Source organism: Brachyhypopomus gauderio, chromosome 11 (assembly GCF_052324685.1).
Source record: "Brachyhypopomus gauderio isolate BG-103 chromosome 11, BGAUD_0.2, whole genome shotgun sequence".
Taxonomy (NCBI): domain Eukaryota; kingdom Metazoa; phylum Chordata; class Actinopteri; order Gymnotiformes; family Hypopomidae; genus Brachyhypopomus; species Brachyhypopomus gauderio.
The window spans coordinates 8,169,866-8,186,570 of record NC_135221.1 but is presented as its reverse complement, the minus strand read 5'-3'; the positions used below and the strand labels follow the sequence as shown (position 1 = coordinate 8,186,570).

Sequence of the window (16,705 nt, the reverse complement as noted above, 5' to 3'; positions counted from 1 at the left end):
CTACAACCAGCTTGATTGATATCAGAAACTGGCAATAGTGTGACCTTGTAGAAGCACTTTACTCAGACAGTGAATAGACAGAGTACAACACACATCTTTGGGTGTGAGACAGGTAAAGCCACTGGAGGGCTGAGTGGATGCTGCTGTATACGTGGTCTATTCTGGGCTCTTTCTGCATACGCTTCCATCTCCAAATTTGACCTCCATCACACCAAACAAATTAAGGGCACACAGCCACTCAGATCTATGTTGACTTTTTACGATCTTAGAAATACGAATGCATTATGAGGACACAACTGAGGTGCCTCTTTAGCACAAACACAAACCCCCATAAACATCAGTTATCATCGATTCCCAATGAAGTGCTCAAAAGAAAACAAAATAAAAGTCCCACAAGCCCCTAGAAGCACTCTAGTGCGCCCGCCGTTGCACTCACCCAGAAAGATGACTATGGAGTAGATCTGTGCTCCTATGGTCTCAGGCTGTTCTGAGTGCAACGGAAAGCAAACCCCATTAGTCCCGTAGAAGTTCCTGAACGCTCCTTTACACGTCAGCGGTAGGAAGGCGATGACGAAACCCAGGATCCAGATGACCACCAGAATGGTGACGGTGCGACGGCGGCTGGGGGCCAGGTAGCGGAAGGGGTAGACGATGCAGATGTACTTCTCCAAGGTGAGGTAGGTGAGGAGGAGGACGGACACCTCCGTGGACAGCATGGCCAGCGAACCCACCACTTGGCACGGCATGCCGTCCATCCATGCCTGCGCGTGCCGGTTGTACTCGCCCCGAAACTTCAGGTCATACGCCCCGATCACAAACAGGTACAAGCCCATTAAGCCATCAGCACCTGCTCAAGACACAAGTGGCAGATTTGGCTCATGACTGCTCTGCTTAATGTAAATGAAGCGATATTACGATCTTTAACAGGTCAGCTGAGACAGACAAAGCATATTATGATTATATTTGTAGTAAAGAGTTGAAATGTACAGCATGCAGACAGCTGTTTTTTGTCATTTTGTATTGTTGAATTCAAGAAATGCTATTTTTGAAGCAATTCTCTTCTCAGCACAAAAGAGATAAATGTAAAGTAAAAGAAAAAAAAGTAGTAATGTTCAACAGATGGAGGACCATTCAACATTTAATTCTGCAGAAAAGAATTGTACATACTTCCAAAAAAAGCACTTCCAAGCAGCCAGTGTAATTTTCAGAGACTTTACAGTTATTTAGTTCACCATGATGCTGATTACCATTTTAATAACGTACTGAGCAGGACATAATGGAAACTGTTTTGAAAGCAACCTTCCTAACCTTTGTTTTTTTTTACCGACTGTAGACCTTTCAGTAAGATCTCTTCTAAGGTCTAATTCAATTGAAATCGAGCCCCCTGCGGTTCCATCTATGACCCTTCATGAAGGCGGTTTCCGGAGAGGCTGATATCAGTTCCAAGTAAGCCACTTCATTAGAAGCCCTGATGAAAGCAGGTGTGAGATGGAAAGGTGGCGTCTGGTCATTGTCATGCATCATTTCAGAGCTGCCACTCACCACCGCTGCTCTTGCTCAGCCTCAGAAATGAGTTGTGACACCACTGTGGTGGGAAGTAACACAAGGTGGATTGCAGATCCAGCATATGTGTCTCAACACTGCCACTGTGTTACTAGAAGGTTTCATCCTGGGTAATCCATCAGACAACAACATGCTATCCATCTTTAAAAATGTCCATACATTTCAATAGCAAGGCTATGTCTTTTTCCTGTGGTTACACGGTGATGGTAAAGAAAAAATCCATTGCTACTGTAGAGGCATGATGTTAACATTAAAGGAGAATTTCCAATCTCCAACAAGAGCTTTGGATGCAATCCAGACTGGCACTCCCCAGCAGTTCTCTCTCCAGCAAATAGTCTTCAGCATGGCTGGAACGTTGATGGTCTGATATTCATAGCATATCAAAGAGCTGGAGGAGTTTTTCATTTCACATAGAACCGTGCACAAGAGCTGGGGCACAGAGAGAGAGAGAGAGAGAGAGAGAGAGAGAGAGAGAGAGAGAGAGAGAGAGAGAGAGACTCGAAACAACAGAGAAAGATCTTAACATCCATGGCACGTTTTCCAAAATGATGAGTCCAGAAATGTCCACTAAAAATAAAGGTGATTGATTCTGATAGCAAAAAAACATGAATAAAACGTTTTGAAATCCTTTTATGTGTTTGATTCAGGTCCAATAGAAGACAACCAACCCATGGGTTATGTAAAGGCTAAATATACAAACCCTTGGGTTATGTAAAAGCTAAATATAGCTTACTACAAGTATAGCTAAATATAGCTTACTTGTCAGCTCCTACAATATTTATTTCTATGTACAGTATCTGTATTTTCTCCTACTAAAAGCTGGACTTTGTGCTGTTATGGATGTCATTTCAGCAAAGTAATTTTTAGTAAATGATACATGTAGAAGATGAAAAACCTTCATTGCTAAAGGCCAAAGACCACTGATGAAAGGCCTTGGCTGTTTTAGCTCTAGTCAGCAGATGATGGGAATGTAAAAAAGTTTGTGGGCCACTTTTGAGACATGGAACTCAGGAGCCATGCACACATGGACGTAATTTTGATTTCATAAGTGGGGGGGACACAAACGGGGGTGGCGAACGAAAATCATTGGGGGGGGGGAGGTTGTTACCGGAGCGGAGCTTGAAGCGGTCGTTTTCTGCATGGTCCTAGTGCTAGATTTGTCACTATTTAGATATTTGTTTTTTAACCGTTAAAAAGTGGGGGGGACATGACTTCGTCGCTATTTAAATATTTGGTTTTAACTGTAAAAACTGGGGGGGGGGACCAAAACCGGCTTTTGAAAAAGTGGGGGGAACATGTCCCCCCGTCCCCCCCCCCCCCAAACTACGTCCGTGCATGCACATCATTTAAAGCATATTAAGGACACTTTACATGCATTGTATGGGGGATGGGGGGGGGGGGCAGTAGCAGAGCTTCTTAACGAGTTACGAAGTGTTTGCTTTGAAGATTGACTACGTGCACAATACCGATACCGCCCCGGCCACAAAGTCAGCGCCAGCACGACGCAACAAGACGTGAATGCGTGACGAACCGAGCGGCCATCTTACAGCACAAGGAGATGATGCACATGGCGTGCAGCTTGTTCTCCGAGCGGATGTACGAACGCATGCAGATGACAAAGACGTTGCCGAAGCAGGTGGTGGCGGAGACGACCCAGACGAAGACGCGAAGCACGATGTTGGCCAGCAGGTCCTCGAAGGAGGAAATGCCGTCCGTGTTGGGCTTGCAGCTGCGCACGTGAGGAGCATAGCCGCAGTACTGGAACTTCTTAAAGTAGCTGTGTGCGTGAGGAGATAGGGGAGAAAGAAGGGGAGGGAGGGAGGGAGAGAGGGAGAGAATGAGGGAGGGAGAGAGGAAGATAGTGAGGGAGGAAGAGAGGAAAGGAGAGGGAGGGACAGAGGGAGAGAGGGAAGGAGACAACAAGCATGTTTATCAAGATACAAGATAGAGGATTAATTCTACTGCCTTACAATCACCATTAGTAGTAGGACATCTTATGCAATTTCAGTTCATATTTTACTATTTTCAGCTTAGCGATTTGTGGAATCTATTAATAACTCTATAATAATAAGAGTTTTTTTTTTCCATTTCCAAAACTGGCTCAGGAGTTAAAAACTGTCTACAAGATGGATGCTTGCAATGTCTACTGGATGTCTCAGAATAGAGATTACAGAATGCAGTTTTAGACGCAGTCCAAGAGACAGAACTGTCAGAAAGATTTTTACGCAACAGATCCAGTTGACTGCCACTGTGCCACTACAAGTTTTCCACTAAGTAATTCTGCAAAACTTCAAAAAATCTGAAGGAATTACCAATGAATGTACTGAAAACTTACAGAAAGACAATCATAATTTTTAGACCAATAATATGTATACCACAAGGAGCAAACTTCATTCTGCACCATAGGCTGTAAGAATAATGTAGCACAAATTGACAAACGTTACTGTACATAAAGGTCAGGAGGTCTGAAAGGCCAGCAGTGAAGCACTTTTGCTCAAATGTTGCTCTTGGAAACATTGACCCGTCCTGGCTTAATTGAATTTAGGATTGCAAACTAAAGTGAATACCAGTTTTTGTGAAACCTTTATTATATATGTATAAAAAACAAACTTACATGTGTGTGAGGTTTTTGAGGGGTTCAAACATCCGTCTATGAATGTTCCCAATTTCAATCCCTTCGATGCTCCTGTGAGACAGATTTCTGTATTACAACTGCCTCCACACAGCCCACAGTCATAAGCATTTTAGAAATTTACTCTGCAGTGCTACACTTTTGTCTGCGTTATTCCCTTCAACAAAATGTTTTTCGATTTTTTCAAAAAAACCTTCTCTAGAAATCTTTGACCTGTGACCTGAAATGAGACTGCACCTGTCTTGTAAAGACCAGAGAAGACAGTACAGTCGGCGTGAAGTTTAGCTAAGTGCGTTGGACTGGCCAGAAACCCATAAGCATCCTATTACTTGAATGACCACCATGGCATTTTTACGTGGATGTCAGAAACTTTGTCAAAAATGAGAAGCTGAAGTGAAAAAAAAGGTCTAGTTCTGCACTCCTCGATATGGCTGAACATTTGTTCTGTTGCTGCGGCAGAAAACCTCTTGTTTTTGTCATTAAAGGGCTCTGGAAAGTTAAACCTCAACAGTTACAAACACAGACAAACTCTCATGCAGGCTTGAGGTGATTCTGAGCTCTTTACTGTCACAACGAAAGAATCAGTACAATCTAAAAACATCATCCTCCCTCCATTCCTGTGTCTGGAAGGCATAATGCCACAGAGAATCTTATGGCTGAAGTAGAATCTCAAAAAATGACTCACAACGACTTTAATTTTTTCAGTTGGTCAAAATGATCCATTTGCAGGTCCAGTATTGGGTTGTATGAAATATTTCTGTGAAGTAAATACATAAAAGTAGATTTAATGCTAGTGTTGGTAAGACATTGTGCATTCAGGACCTTTAAGATTATATTCAAAGCTGATAGGTACTCTTCAGGGATATGAAACATCAATGGCTGACAGCAGTTCAAGTAGTTTCATGCATCTTATTGACCTTATTGACAGGAGAGCTAGAAAATCAGCATAAAATTAGTAACTTACAGCTGCAACAAGTCTTCCAGATTTATGAAAAGATTATGTGGGATTGTCTCGATTCGATTACTGGATAAGTCTCTGCAGCAAGACAAAATGTTTATTGTAGACTCTGGGGTACTTTCATTAGGTCCACTGATGAGCGCTTCAGTGGTGCAAATCCTTAAACTGCGACTCTGATGAAGAGCAGCACACTTATTTCACAGTTTATTTGACAGACACGGTGGCCAAATGGTGCCAGTTTAAGAACTGATCATCCAATGCACCTTTGGACTGGGTCCTTCTTAAAGGAAGCAGGAAAAGGCTGGAAAAGCTTTAACAAAAACACATGGTGATAGACGAGTGTGGCTAAGAACGTACAGCTCGCCCAGTTTGTGGAGCAGGGAGAACGCTTGCTCATGAATGGAACTAATTCTGTTCCTCTGGAGGACACTAGAAGAAAAGAGAAAGAGAAACAGAAACTAAGAAACAAACAATCATCACTGAAAAACACTGAATGGTGAACACAGGGGTCCTCCCAGACACTTTAATCAGAGCCACTTTAATTCAGCCAAGTTATTACAGCATAACATATACAATTGCAAATTATATACAGTAACACTGGCCAATTTGTGGTACATCAAATCACATCTAAAAGATTGTAATATGCATTTAGTCTTTGACAAATCTCTAGCGATACAACTACCTTAACCTTTGGGGGATTTGGAATTTGGGGCTGATGTGTGCCTTTGCAAAAGGTTTTCAAATGTATTTTTGGATGCCGTAGGAGACATTGGCCATAAGCATCAAAGGGGTGTACGCATTTGCAGCGTGACCTGCGTAACCAAAGAGCACCGTGGAGGTCTGGCAGGAACAGGCAGTGAGAAGGAGACGTTTTCATGTGTGGGTCTAAATTTGGGAAGGGGGGGGAGGGATGTGAGGTGTTGGGGGAGTGTTGACAACATACTTACAGTACTGTAAGCATGCTACAGGACCAGAATGTCACATTTTCCACAATTTCTATCTGATTCCCCTCCATGTCTCTGCAAACAGATACCCACACCCACCCACACACATTGTAGACACAATGATGGTCAATAAAAATAATAGAATTACAATATTAGAAGGACCACATCGTCTTTGGGGATAAACTATTTTCAGCAAACAAAAACTGATAAACTTCAACTTTCACACATTAAACTTACAGCCAGTTCAGTCGTGGCATCTCCAAGCATATATCCTCCAGCTCAGTGAGTTCATTGTTCAAGAGAACCCTGCAATAATACACCTCAGCGCACACACAAACACACACACGCACAAACACACACACCCAAAACATTCTGTAATTGTCATTTAAATCAGCAAAAAGTCACAGCGGCGCATTTAAATACATTACCATTTTAAAGTGTCTTGGTGCGAAGCAGAACAAACAGAAGAAGCTCAAAGAAACTCACAGCAGCAGGAGAGAGTGCAGCCCGGAGAAGGCGAGAGAGGAAACGTGCTGGATCCTGTTGTGTTCCAAAATCCTACAAGCAAAAGTCGAAAGAAAGAACGGTTACTAGTAAACACTAGTAAACACTAGTCAACACTAGTAAAGTGTTTGTGGGAGAGCATTTTGTTTTTTCCAGCATTGGTTCAGGGATCTCAGGGGCATGAAGGTTACAGCCTACAATCTGATCCCATTTAATTAGACATTGATGAAAATCCTCTTCAAAACACATGAGTTTTATAAAACACTAAGATATATTAAGACCAATTGATGTTAATGAAGGTTTTTCTGTTGGGATCAACCCTCAGTGATTACTCCAGGTGTTTTGAAGAGATATGGTTTTTGATTCATCTGTATGGTGGTTTACACCAGTGCTACCAGTCATCAGCACTCACAACAGAAGTGTGGAAGAGGATATATGTGCTTACAGCCACTCTAACTTGTGCAGGTCTTGGAATACGCCCGGCATTAGGCTGGAGATTCGATTATGGCTTAAATACCTGGAAACAGAAAGAAGCAATGCTGTCAGAATAAGCCTGCATCCCCAGCCCCAATGGTACACAGACAAACACGTTGGGTCATCGTCCTCCCAACGGAGGCAGCCAACACACACCGACCACAGGGTGGTCAGGTCTGGAGGCCTGTCTGAAGGCTTTCAATGTGAAGACTCACAGGCGCGTGAGGTTGTAAAGTCCTCGGAAAGTGTGGGGTTCCACTGTTTTAATCCGGTTGTGCTGTAGGTACCTGAAGGATGAGTTCAAAGGGATATGCAGGGTTAGCAGGAACTGTTTATCATGAAGGCAAAATCAGAGTAGTTTAAGCAAAGTCTGTCTCTGAAATCTTATAGTTTGTAAAGATATCGGTATGAGTTGTATATTGTGTCAGTTCTCTACTGAAATCTAATAAACAAAAGTCATTTTGTTTTATTGTAGAAATCTGTTTTTGTAGTATTCATGGAAGCTTTGTAGTATTTACAAAACCAAGAGGGGACACATTAGCTGACTGACACTGAGGCCTCCACACTATTCGAACAGTTTGAATCCAGCATGTACAGAAGGTGGCATAAAATGGAGGAATATCTTGAATTTCTTTAGGTAAATATTCAATACCCTGTCGAAAATGAAAAGAGGTGATGTATGTATTACTAAATGTTAACGCCATGCAGAATCTTCAGACACCTAATTTGCTTTTCTCCAATCTAATTATTCTCTATTTGCTTTGCTATTATTTCTAAGTGATCAAATCTGAGAGCACGCAGAAGTCTAATTGTCTCAGCTGCAAGTGCCTTTGAGTCCTTGTTGCTATACCCTCTGCACTTTGCGGTATTCTGCAGAGATTTACTCTGTCTGACAGAGCCCCATCTGTCACTACATCAAGTACACTCCTTAGAAGAACTGAAAACACTGGGGCAATTCGATTACACCTAAAATACAACCAGTTAGTACACCAGCAGCCTGACAAATATGTGGAGACACCCCCATACATTCAGACACACATTGAACTAAAAATCCCTATAATCTCTCTTTTTCTTAAGTCTTTTCTCAGGTGAGATGCAAGACTTGGTTTGGTGGTTGCATCTTTGACTCTGTCAGCAACTAGACACAGGTGGGGGGTATAAGGGGTCTTTTCATTCCCAGGGGGACTGTAAGTGTGGCTCTGTGTTGTCTCCGCAGCAGGTAAACAGAAATGGAGATAAACATGAGATATGCAGGAGAGCGTGTCGCTGCACTCAACTACAGAGCCCTTACAGCTTCTGAAGACTCTGGTACTTAACGAACATGTCAGCGTTCAGTCTCCTTAACCGGTTCCTCTGTAAAGACCTGAAAGAGAAAGCGGGAAAGAGAGAGAGAGAGAGAGAGAGAGAGAGAGAGAGAGAGAGAGAGAGAGAGAGAGAGAGAGAAAGAGACGTAAGGAAAGAGAAATGAGAATGTGTGCCGTGAGAACGCAGATGCAAAGTCTGTATCATCTTCATGTCACAAGTGTTCAAACTTCCCTTCCGGCATTTTCCTTTGTACACCAAAGCAGCATGACCAAACTGAGCATGTGCAGCGCTGCGCCAGCACGTAAAGCTACACGTACCACTCGGCTCAACCCATCAAGGCACATAGAAGATGAGTATAAAGACTCTACACTGGCTCCAAGGAGGAACGTCCCCTGACAGGCCAAACATCTGCTCTCTTCTTCCATTGAGCCTTGTTTGTACTAGTGTAAGGATATGTCTTTCATGGATTTTATGTAGCACATCTGTAACTAATGGTGCACTGTATTACCTGTCCATCGGAATGGCTTCGTAGTGTGCAGAAACTAAGATCACATGGCAATCGTGTTCAGATGCGACTTCACTGCTTGGGAGCTGTGGTCTAAAAATAAGCCTGAACCTGCTCGCAATCCTGTAGGATTCACATCACCTGTACATTAGTGCAAAGGGGCACTTACAGGTTTCTGCGGTGAGAGCATGTGGACACTCGCTCCTTCAGACAGTACGTGACACACTCTTGACACAGTGTGCCTTCAGACAGTGTGCACTTCTATGTGTAGCGCTGATGGAGCCCACATAACTATGACATGCTAACAAACAAAGCCAGCAGCAAAGGGGGAATGGGGGTGGGGTTCAAAATGCTTTTTAAAAGGCCTAAAGTAATAGAAGAAAGTGGTGCCTTAATTGGCTTTTTCCAGCATTGCATGCATATATTGATGGTAGTCAGGTCGCTAGTGCAGGGCTTGATAAAAGAACTTCCCAAAATGAACAAATGAGACATGGCTGTTTTGTGTGGAGGATGGTATTATGCTAATTTCAATAATGCCATTATTTTTTCCTCCAGTGACATTTGAGAACCTCCCTCCCCCAGAAAAAAGCAAAATAGCCTAGTACCCATCCACACACACACACACACACACACACACACACACACACACACACACACACACACACACACACACACACACACATGCGCACATGCACATGCACACACACACATACACACAGACACACACACACGCACGCGCGCGCAAACACACTCACAAACACACACGAATTATATATGCAAAAAACACTTAAAATTTAAGGCTATACAAACAAATTTTCAAAAGCTCCACAAAGTGGGGTTGTAATTAAACTGCCAAATGGCTAACCATTTAAAAGTAGCACTCAATATTTAAATACTTTAAACCACTTAAATGATTAATTATTCAGTAAATCATGTTGCATTTACATAAACTACCGCATAAAGAACGCTTCTAAAATGACAGATCTTGTCAAGAAACCAACAGTGATGGTCAAATTGTTTAAATCCTGCCTGTATATTACACCACAGAGATGCTGTGCTGTAATTACACCCAGGCCCTTCTGACATTAGCACTCAGGACTATGAGGGACCACTGAGTTAATCTGCCACAAACCTCTTCTGCTCATCAGTCCATAACAGATCAGTCCCTTGAAAAATCTTTGTAACAATGGCAATGAGGGCACGAGGGCCATGTGCAGTTGTGAGTCTTTATTCTCCATAGCAACATGTACACCCAGCAGCAAGCAGAAAGGAGAGCAAAACAAACACAGCAGTAACTCGGGCAGCGTGTGGTCACCATGGCACTTGTGCGCTGCATTGGGAGTAGTGCACAGCAGGGGCTAGTGAGAACCTGTGGGCTTATAGGGGAAAACTAAAGTTGGCACAGGTGTGTGTGTGTGTGTGTGTGTGTGTGTGTGTGTGTGTGTGTGTGTGTGTGTGTGTGTGTGTGTGTGTGTGTGTGTGTGTGTAGGCTCACATGTGTGTGTGTGTGTGTGTGTGTGTGTGTGTGTGTGTGTGTGTGTGTGTGTGTGTGTGTATGTGTGTGTGTGGGCTTACGTGTGTGTGTGTGTGTGTGTGTGTGTGTGTGTGTGTGTGTGTGTGTGTGTGTGTGTGCACGCGCACGTGCGCACGAATGAGTGGGCGTGTTCCTCTTCCTGGGTGCCAAAATATGCAGATCCATTCCAGAGGGGGAAGAACAGGAACAAAGGTGAGTCTGTGGAGACTGGAGAGGACTGCTGACCACAAGATTTAAATTCAAACAATTATTAAATTCACTGAATTTGAGTCCAGCTGGAATGTATAATTTACACTTAACTGTATACCGTTTCATTTAACTGTTGACGTGCCTCAGTGATTTAATTTACTGTACAAAAGCGAAGTATCAGAGTGAGGTTTGAAAGACGTTTAAAAATGGGTGGGACTTGAATAGTACTGAGAATATGGCCTGAAGGACGTGTGAAAAAAGGCCTGTTGAATATCCGTAAGTTCAGGCCGAGGAACAGGGGCAGACAACTAACATGACTCACAACAGCTTCTGACAAGCAATGTGTACAAAGAAAACCTATTAAATGTGAGGAGCTTAGCAGGGTAAGCAGGTGAACATCGCTGTAGAGATCAGGAAGGCTGCCCTGATGATAAGCTGGGGTCCATCAGGATACTCGTCTCCTGGGTGTGTGAAAACATTGTGGTTCTGAATGTACTAATTCACAATAAGAGTGTATCAAAACCTGCAGTGTTGGCGTGTTACATGTAAAAGAAATAGTTCCTCACAAGCACCTCTTCAGGATCTAAGAAAGCACTGATCTCACATTTAATGGTCTCGTTGTCTGAACCCAACGATTCCTACCCGCGCACCAAGTGAAGCTTGACTTGCTTGTTATGAGGAGGTGGAACTCACATCATGGTGACATTAATGGATATCACGGGGACGTCTTTAAAGTGAGCACCATCACAGTCGAGCTCTAAGTCGCGGCACTGACATTCAACCGGAACAACCCCAAGTACTGGAAGAGAGATAGAAAGACAGACAGGCTGACAGAGAGACAGTGAGAAAAGGTTTGTTGTACATAAAAAAGAGTTTTTAACGAAAGGAAATATCATGTTGTCTACAGTTTTTTTGGCCAGATTGGCCAGTAACTTCAGGAACAAAACTATGGAATGTGCACAAACGAGAACGTTTCTGCACCTCCACCCGTTCCAGCAAGGCTCCTGTACTTGAGGTAAGTGAAGCACATGTTTCTAGAGTGAAGTGCTCCAAAACCATAATTCCTGAAATGGGAACTGTAAGAATGTGAACAACACAAGACTTCACTAAACCCTTAGAGAATATAAAGTTAGAGACTTAGAGACGTATACGGCACAAACTCACGTCAAGAGTCAATGACAAAACTATTGTGTTGTCTCAAATGAAGAAATGTATATTAGTACGTTAAGAGCCTAAGAGCCTAATCTCTTAATATAATACACTTGAACTCTGTTACAGAGAACATATATATATATATATATATATATATATATATATATATATATATATATATATATATATATATATATATATATGGGGCTGTTTTAATATAAATAAGGAAGTGAAGGGTAGCTAGTCAAGTCCTTTGAAATGGTACTTCATGTAGCCTACTCCTTGTCTAAACTGCCATGGTAATAGATTATCTCCAGTTCAAAGCTTATTTATTATATGGGGCAAAGTGATATAGTTCAGAATTAATTAAAACTTCTTTCAAATGAGTTGTATTGTCATTGGAAATGTATGTATTGCCATGCAGTTGGAGTTCATTAATTTCCTTTTAAAAATATATTTCTAAAATCTGATGAGTAGATACTGACACACAGACCATCGAAAAGCTTTATGACACATACTTAAACCTCTACTCTAGCTTTTCTGCTCTACTTTTCTGCATGCAGTTTATGGAAACTTTTAAATTACAAATTTGTAATTTAAACAGATGAAAAGAAAGTTGTTAGGCTTAATTAAAAAGCAGATTTTTTTCTGTCGTATTACTATAAAAAGTATGAACAGATGACTCGCCATCTTATATGCATGACAGTTTGAAGTCAACTGAGTGTGACCAGTCTTCTAGGTCAAAAACAACGGCTCATTAATACTCCCCTACAAAGTTTATGCTCACTGACCTTCTGTATCAGTTCTGTTGACACATAACACAGTTGCTATTCAAACCTGGGTCCTAACAGTAGGATACACTGTTATATTAACAGTATTTTAGGCTTTTGTATGAGCTATTCATTTGGAGATACAGAGTACACACCTTCACCATTATACTGACAATATATGAAATGGCCATTTACATCAGCACTGTCAAAGAGAATCCAGTTACTGCAGGGTCTGCTGTTCTCATCAGATTTCCTAAGAGCTTGTTGGTGTGTTTACATTGGTTTTGCTTCTGATTAAACACAGATTCTATATGTGTGAGGCTACAACAATATCAATGTGAACCTGTGATTTAATAATTTAAATATATGATAAATAGTTTAATTGCTTAGAGGTGTGAGACTCATGTTGCATGTTGTCCAGGACACTGAGATATTGCTATGAGTGCTCTTTACACAGAGCTCATTTTTAGGAAAGTTGTAGTGAAGTCTGTTAGGGAAGAATACTCACAACATGCATTAGATTTGCTTCCGAGGTCGTTACTTGGAATCCCAAAATATTTGTCGAACAAATGCGGCCAGCCATTGTTGTCTCCTGGAGAAACAAAAGAGTGGGCTTGGATTATCCATTCAAGAGGATTCACTCCATTTAATGTTGAACTCTGCTCTTTGGAGAACATGCTATAGATCTTCACAGCTGAGTAATGCATCATGCTTCTGCAATATCACATGTTCTGTGGCCATAATAGAATAATTTTTCACTCTGCTTCCATGTTGGAGGAACAAAATCTGAAATCTATGTTGCTGAAAACCAATTTGTGTGGTCCTGTGTAACATTTTGCAAAGGCTGGTGATTGATGAATGGATGTTGCTGAGCTGGATTAATATTTCATGGAAACACTGAAAAATACATTTTAATGCTTTCCCTGCTGTAGTGTAGTAGTAACTGAATCAAAAACTTTAATCAGTGTGAGTTTGGACTGCAACTTCAACTTGAAAAGGAGATGAGACAATTAACAGGTAGATCAAGTAACTTAGGTAGCAGCTCCCTTTCACCAAACCCTCTTTGACTAACACCCTTCACTAAACCCCTTTCACTAACCCCCTTTCACTAACCCCTTTCACTGGCATCCTGCTTCTTCACATCTAAATCTGTCATTCTGTCTCCCCTCGTGTACCATGTCAATCACTTCTGACCCCTAAATGAGGTAAACAACAATAAGGAAATACAATGTAACAGTGGAAGGGTGCTCGTTGAGGCTCTAGAAGGTTCCTAGAGACTCCTCATCATATCCGTGGCAGCTGGAAGAGAATCAAGAGGAGCAGCTGTTGGAATCCAATTCTTAGAGTCTCATTATGCCTTCAGGGATAAGAATGTCTCTAATAACAGTAAGTATGGGAGCAAAGACTGATGCCTGATTCCTTACATGCATGGGCTTCCAACTAAATAGCTCCTGCAGAATATGAGCAGTCACACTAAAAATGACATTAGTTACATTAGTGTGTTGGAATCCCTTAGCTCTTGTGGACGAAAGCATAAAACCTGACCTGCGTACACACACACACACACACACACACACACACATACACACTTTGGCACTGATGGAGGTGCGGGGTCAGAAAGACAGAATTGCTGTCCTTCAAATAAACTCAGCTAACTGCTAAAAGAAGATGGTGAGTGATTGAAAAGGACCACAAGGCATAGTGCAATAGTGCAACATCAGAGACCTTTCAAACATAGACAGTGAAACACACTGGCACATTCAAAGGCTGCATGAACTTAAAGCTTTCTTTCATTTATATCTGAAAACTTTAAAATCATGTGCTGATCAAGCGCAAGTGCACACCACTATCTGTTTCAGCAGTCTGTATACTGCTAAAAGTCTCTAAAAGCAACAGGCCAAAATAATGCAGTAGTTCTAATTCCTGTTTTAGTCTTTGACGTGTTTTGACAGAGAGACAAATTTTGTTCAGTGGTGCAAAGACATTTATCTTCAGTGTAAAGAAAATGAAAGATATGGTAACAGAGTAAAACGAGGCAGTGGGTAAGTTGACTCACCGCCTGAATCTGTGTAAGCATGCACAATTTTTGAAGAAGTTAGAAGTGTAGCTGTGGGCTGCTAAACTAAACACTTTTCCAAAAATGGTGGCAGTGAGGTAAACAGAGTCAAAACCTGAGGGGTAAATTGAACCAGTGCCCCATCAGACTCCCTCAGGTTTACATTTAAATTGGTGTTGCATCCTAAAAAATGAATAACTTACATAATATTTCATATTTTATGTTTTGCATATGAATAGCTGACATATAATGTACTCAATTACAAAAGAAAAACAGACAGGGATTTCATATCCCTGGGGAGCAACACTTCCCAACAACCTACATGCATGGATTGTTGAATAATTTCTGTAGTTTCCGGTGATGAATTGCTGTTATTATCAAATAGGCCTTAATATGTATTTACATAGGTCACGCTGAGTAACAAGACCATTCTTTTAGGCAACCCCATAATTTAATCCTTTACACACACCCATATTACCTGACCTGCTCCACTTGGTATTTGTGAAGTATTGCTGAGTTCAGTAAGCATACTGATTGGTTCTCTATTATTCTATTAGATTGGCTGGATTACTGACCTGGTTTGATATTATTCTCTCTCTCTTGTTGTTTGCCTGTTGTTTTATTTGTTTTGTTAAGCACTTTGGTCAATGCAAGGCATCGTTGGAAGGTGCTATATAAATAAATTTTTATTTGATTTTGATTTGATTTGTCTGGTTTGTGTTCATTCGACCCATTTACTTACTTAATTTTTAATCTTACTCCGAGTGAGATTAAAACACTTCCTTTATATGTCATGCACCTGAGTGTTCAGACATGTCTCATTTCAGACAATGGAACTTGATGAAATAATCCAAACTCGTGTGGCATCTAGCAGGTTATTATTCCTGTTTTATATTCCCTTGGCTATAGTTGGAATATAAATAATTAATAATTAATAGTTAATAATTGGCCCATCTTACCCCACTCTCCCTAAATATCTTGCAATACAAATTGATAAAGTGTTTAGTTTTTTGGTCCTTTTGCTACTAATAAATTCATCAGTTAAACTGAAGAGAGTGTTGGATAGTATTGTATTGTATAGGATGGTAAGAGAGTATTATGATTTTTGAACTGTATAATGCACTTTTACACCACTGCCCAACTGAACTTGAATATGTGTGAGAACATTTTCAAAAGAAATACATAAATTGACATGGCAGAATTAATCTGAGTAACATGCAGTTAAACGTAACAGGTGCAAAATGCAAGATATTTTAAATTTAGCAAAAACATGAAGCATGAATAATTAGCCTCACATATCTGTTGATTTAGCATAATGGAGTTTTTGGAAAACAACCATGCTGCCCCGTGGTGCTACCACCAGGGTGCTCCTGGGTAAGGATGTGAACGCTCTAACCAGTGAGCGCCACACGCAGACGCCCGCTGAGGTCTCTAATGCTTGCACGGTCACATGGAGACCCAGGTGCTCCCAGCACGCCTCTGAAATTATCATCCATTCCCTGAAAAGATGACAGATGAGAACAAGATGACCTCTTCAGAATGCGAAGAGTCTTGTGCTTTAGTGCAAATTTCATTAATCTCTCCCTCTTTCTCCTTGCTATCAGAGGACAAGCTTATTGTGGCATGCCAGCAGACGTAAGAGCAGAAGAAGTAAGAGTGCCACACAAGTTCTGCATTGTTTTCCAATTGTTTATTGATCACTTTTGGGGGGAAAGGAGAGATCATATAACCACTCTACCTTATCCTTTTCCCCCTCTTTCACACACTGCTCAACCCGGGTCGTCACTCCCGCAACACAACATGAAGACGGTGAGACATACAAGTACTAGAATAACCACAAGTAACTATACAAAATAAACCCAAATTATTCTGACAATGCTCACATAATGACATAGTTCAAGACATATAGCTTTAAACAATTACTGACAGATGCAAGTGTTCATGTGTAATAATGTACCCCCCCCAAAAAAAAAAAAAAAAAAACTACCAGTGACGACACCACAATATTTTTTATATTCCATATTTTCTGGACTATAAGCCGTTACTTTTTTCCCAGCAATTTGAACGATGCTTCACCCGTCTAATTAAAGTCTAGCCCATATTTATGCATAGAAACATA

At 41.3% G+C, this 16,705-nt stretch overlaps 1 protein-coding gene across 2 annotated transcripts in view; it reads right to left on the bottom strand.

Moving 5' to 3' along the window:
- rxfp1 (relaxin family peptide receptor 1) overlaps nucleotides 1–16,705 on the bottom strand; it is a 37,437-nt gene that overhangs the window by 2,458 nt on the left and 18,274 nt on the right. The window contains exons 3-16 of one of the 2 annotated variants that reach the window (XM_077021690.1): nucleotides 13,039–13,122; nucleotides 11,302–11,407; nucleotides 8,367–8,438; nucleotides 7,291–7,362; nucleotides 7,047–7,118; nucleotides 6,584–6,655; nucleotides 6,335–6,469; nucleotides 6,101–6,172; nucleotides 5,511–5,582; nucleotides 5,160–5,231; nucleotides 4,881–4,952; nucleotides 4,178–4,249; nucleotides 3,111–3,340; nucleotides 437–847 (exon numbers count right to left, since the gene is read on the bottom strand). In XM_077021690.1, the coding sequence (XP_076877805.1) occupies nucleotides 437–847; nucleotides 3,111–3,340; nucleotides 4,178–4,249; nucleotides 4,881–4,952; nucleotides 5,160–5,231; nucleotides 5,511–5,582; nucleotides 6,101–6,172; nucleotides 6,335–6,469; nucleotides 6,584–6,655; nucleotides 7,047–7,118; nucleotides 7,291–7,362; nucleotides 8,367–8,438; nucleotides 11,302–11,407; nucleotides 13,039–13,122 (1,614 nt within the window). The remainder of the gene's footprint in view (nucleotides 1–436; nucleotides 848–3,110; nucleotides 3,341–4,177; nucleotides 4,250–4,880; nucleotides 4,953–5,159; nucleotides 5,232–5,510; nucleotides 5,583–6,100; nucleotides 6,173–6,334; nucleotides 6,470–6,583; nucleotides 6,656–7,046; nucleotides 7,119–7,290; nucleotides 7,363–8,366; nucleotides 8,439–11,301; nucleotides 11,408–13,038; nucleotides 13,123–16,705) is intronic. The other variant, XM_077021691.1, reaches the window with a different exon arrangement.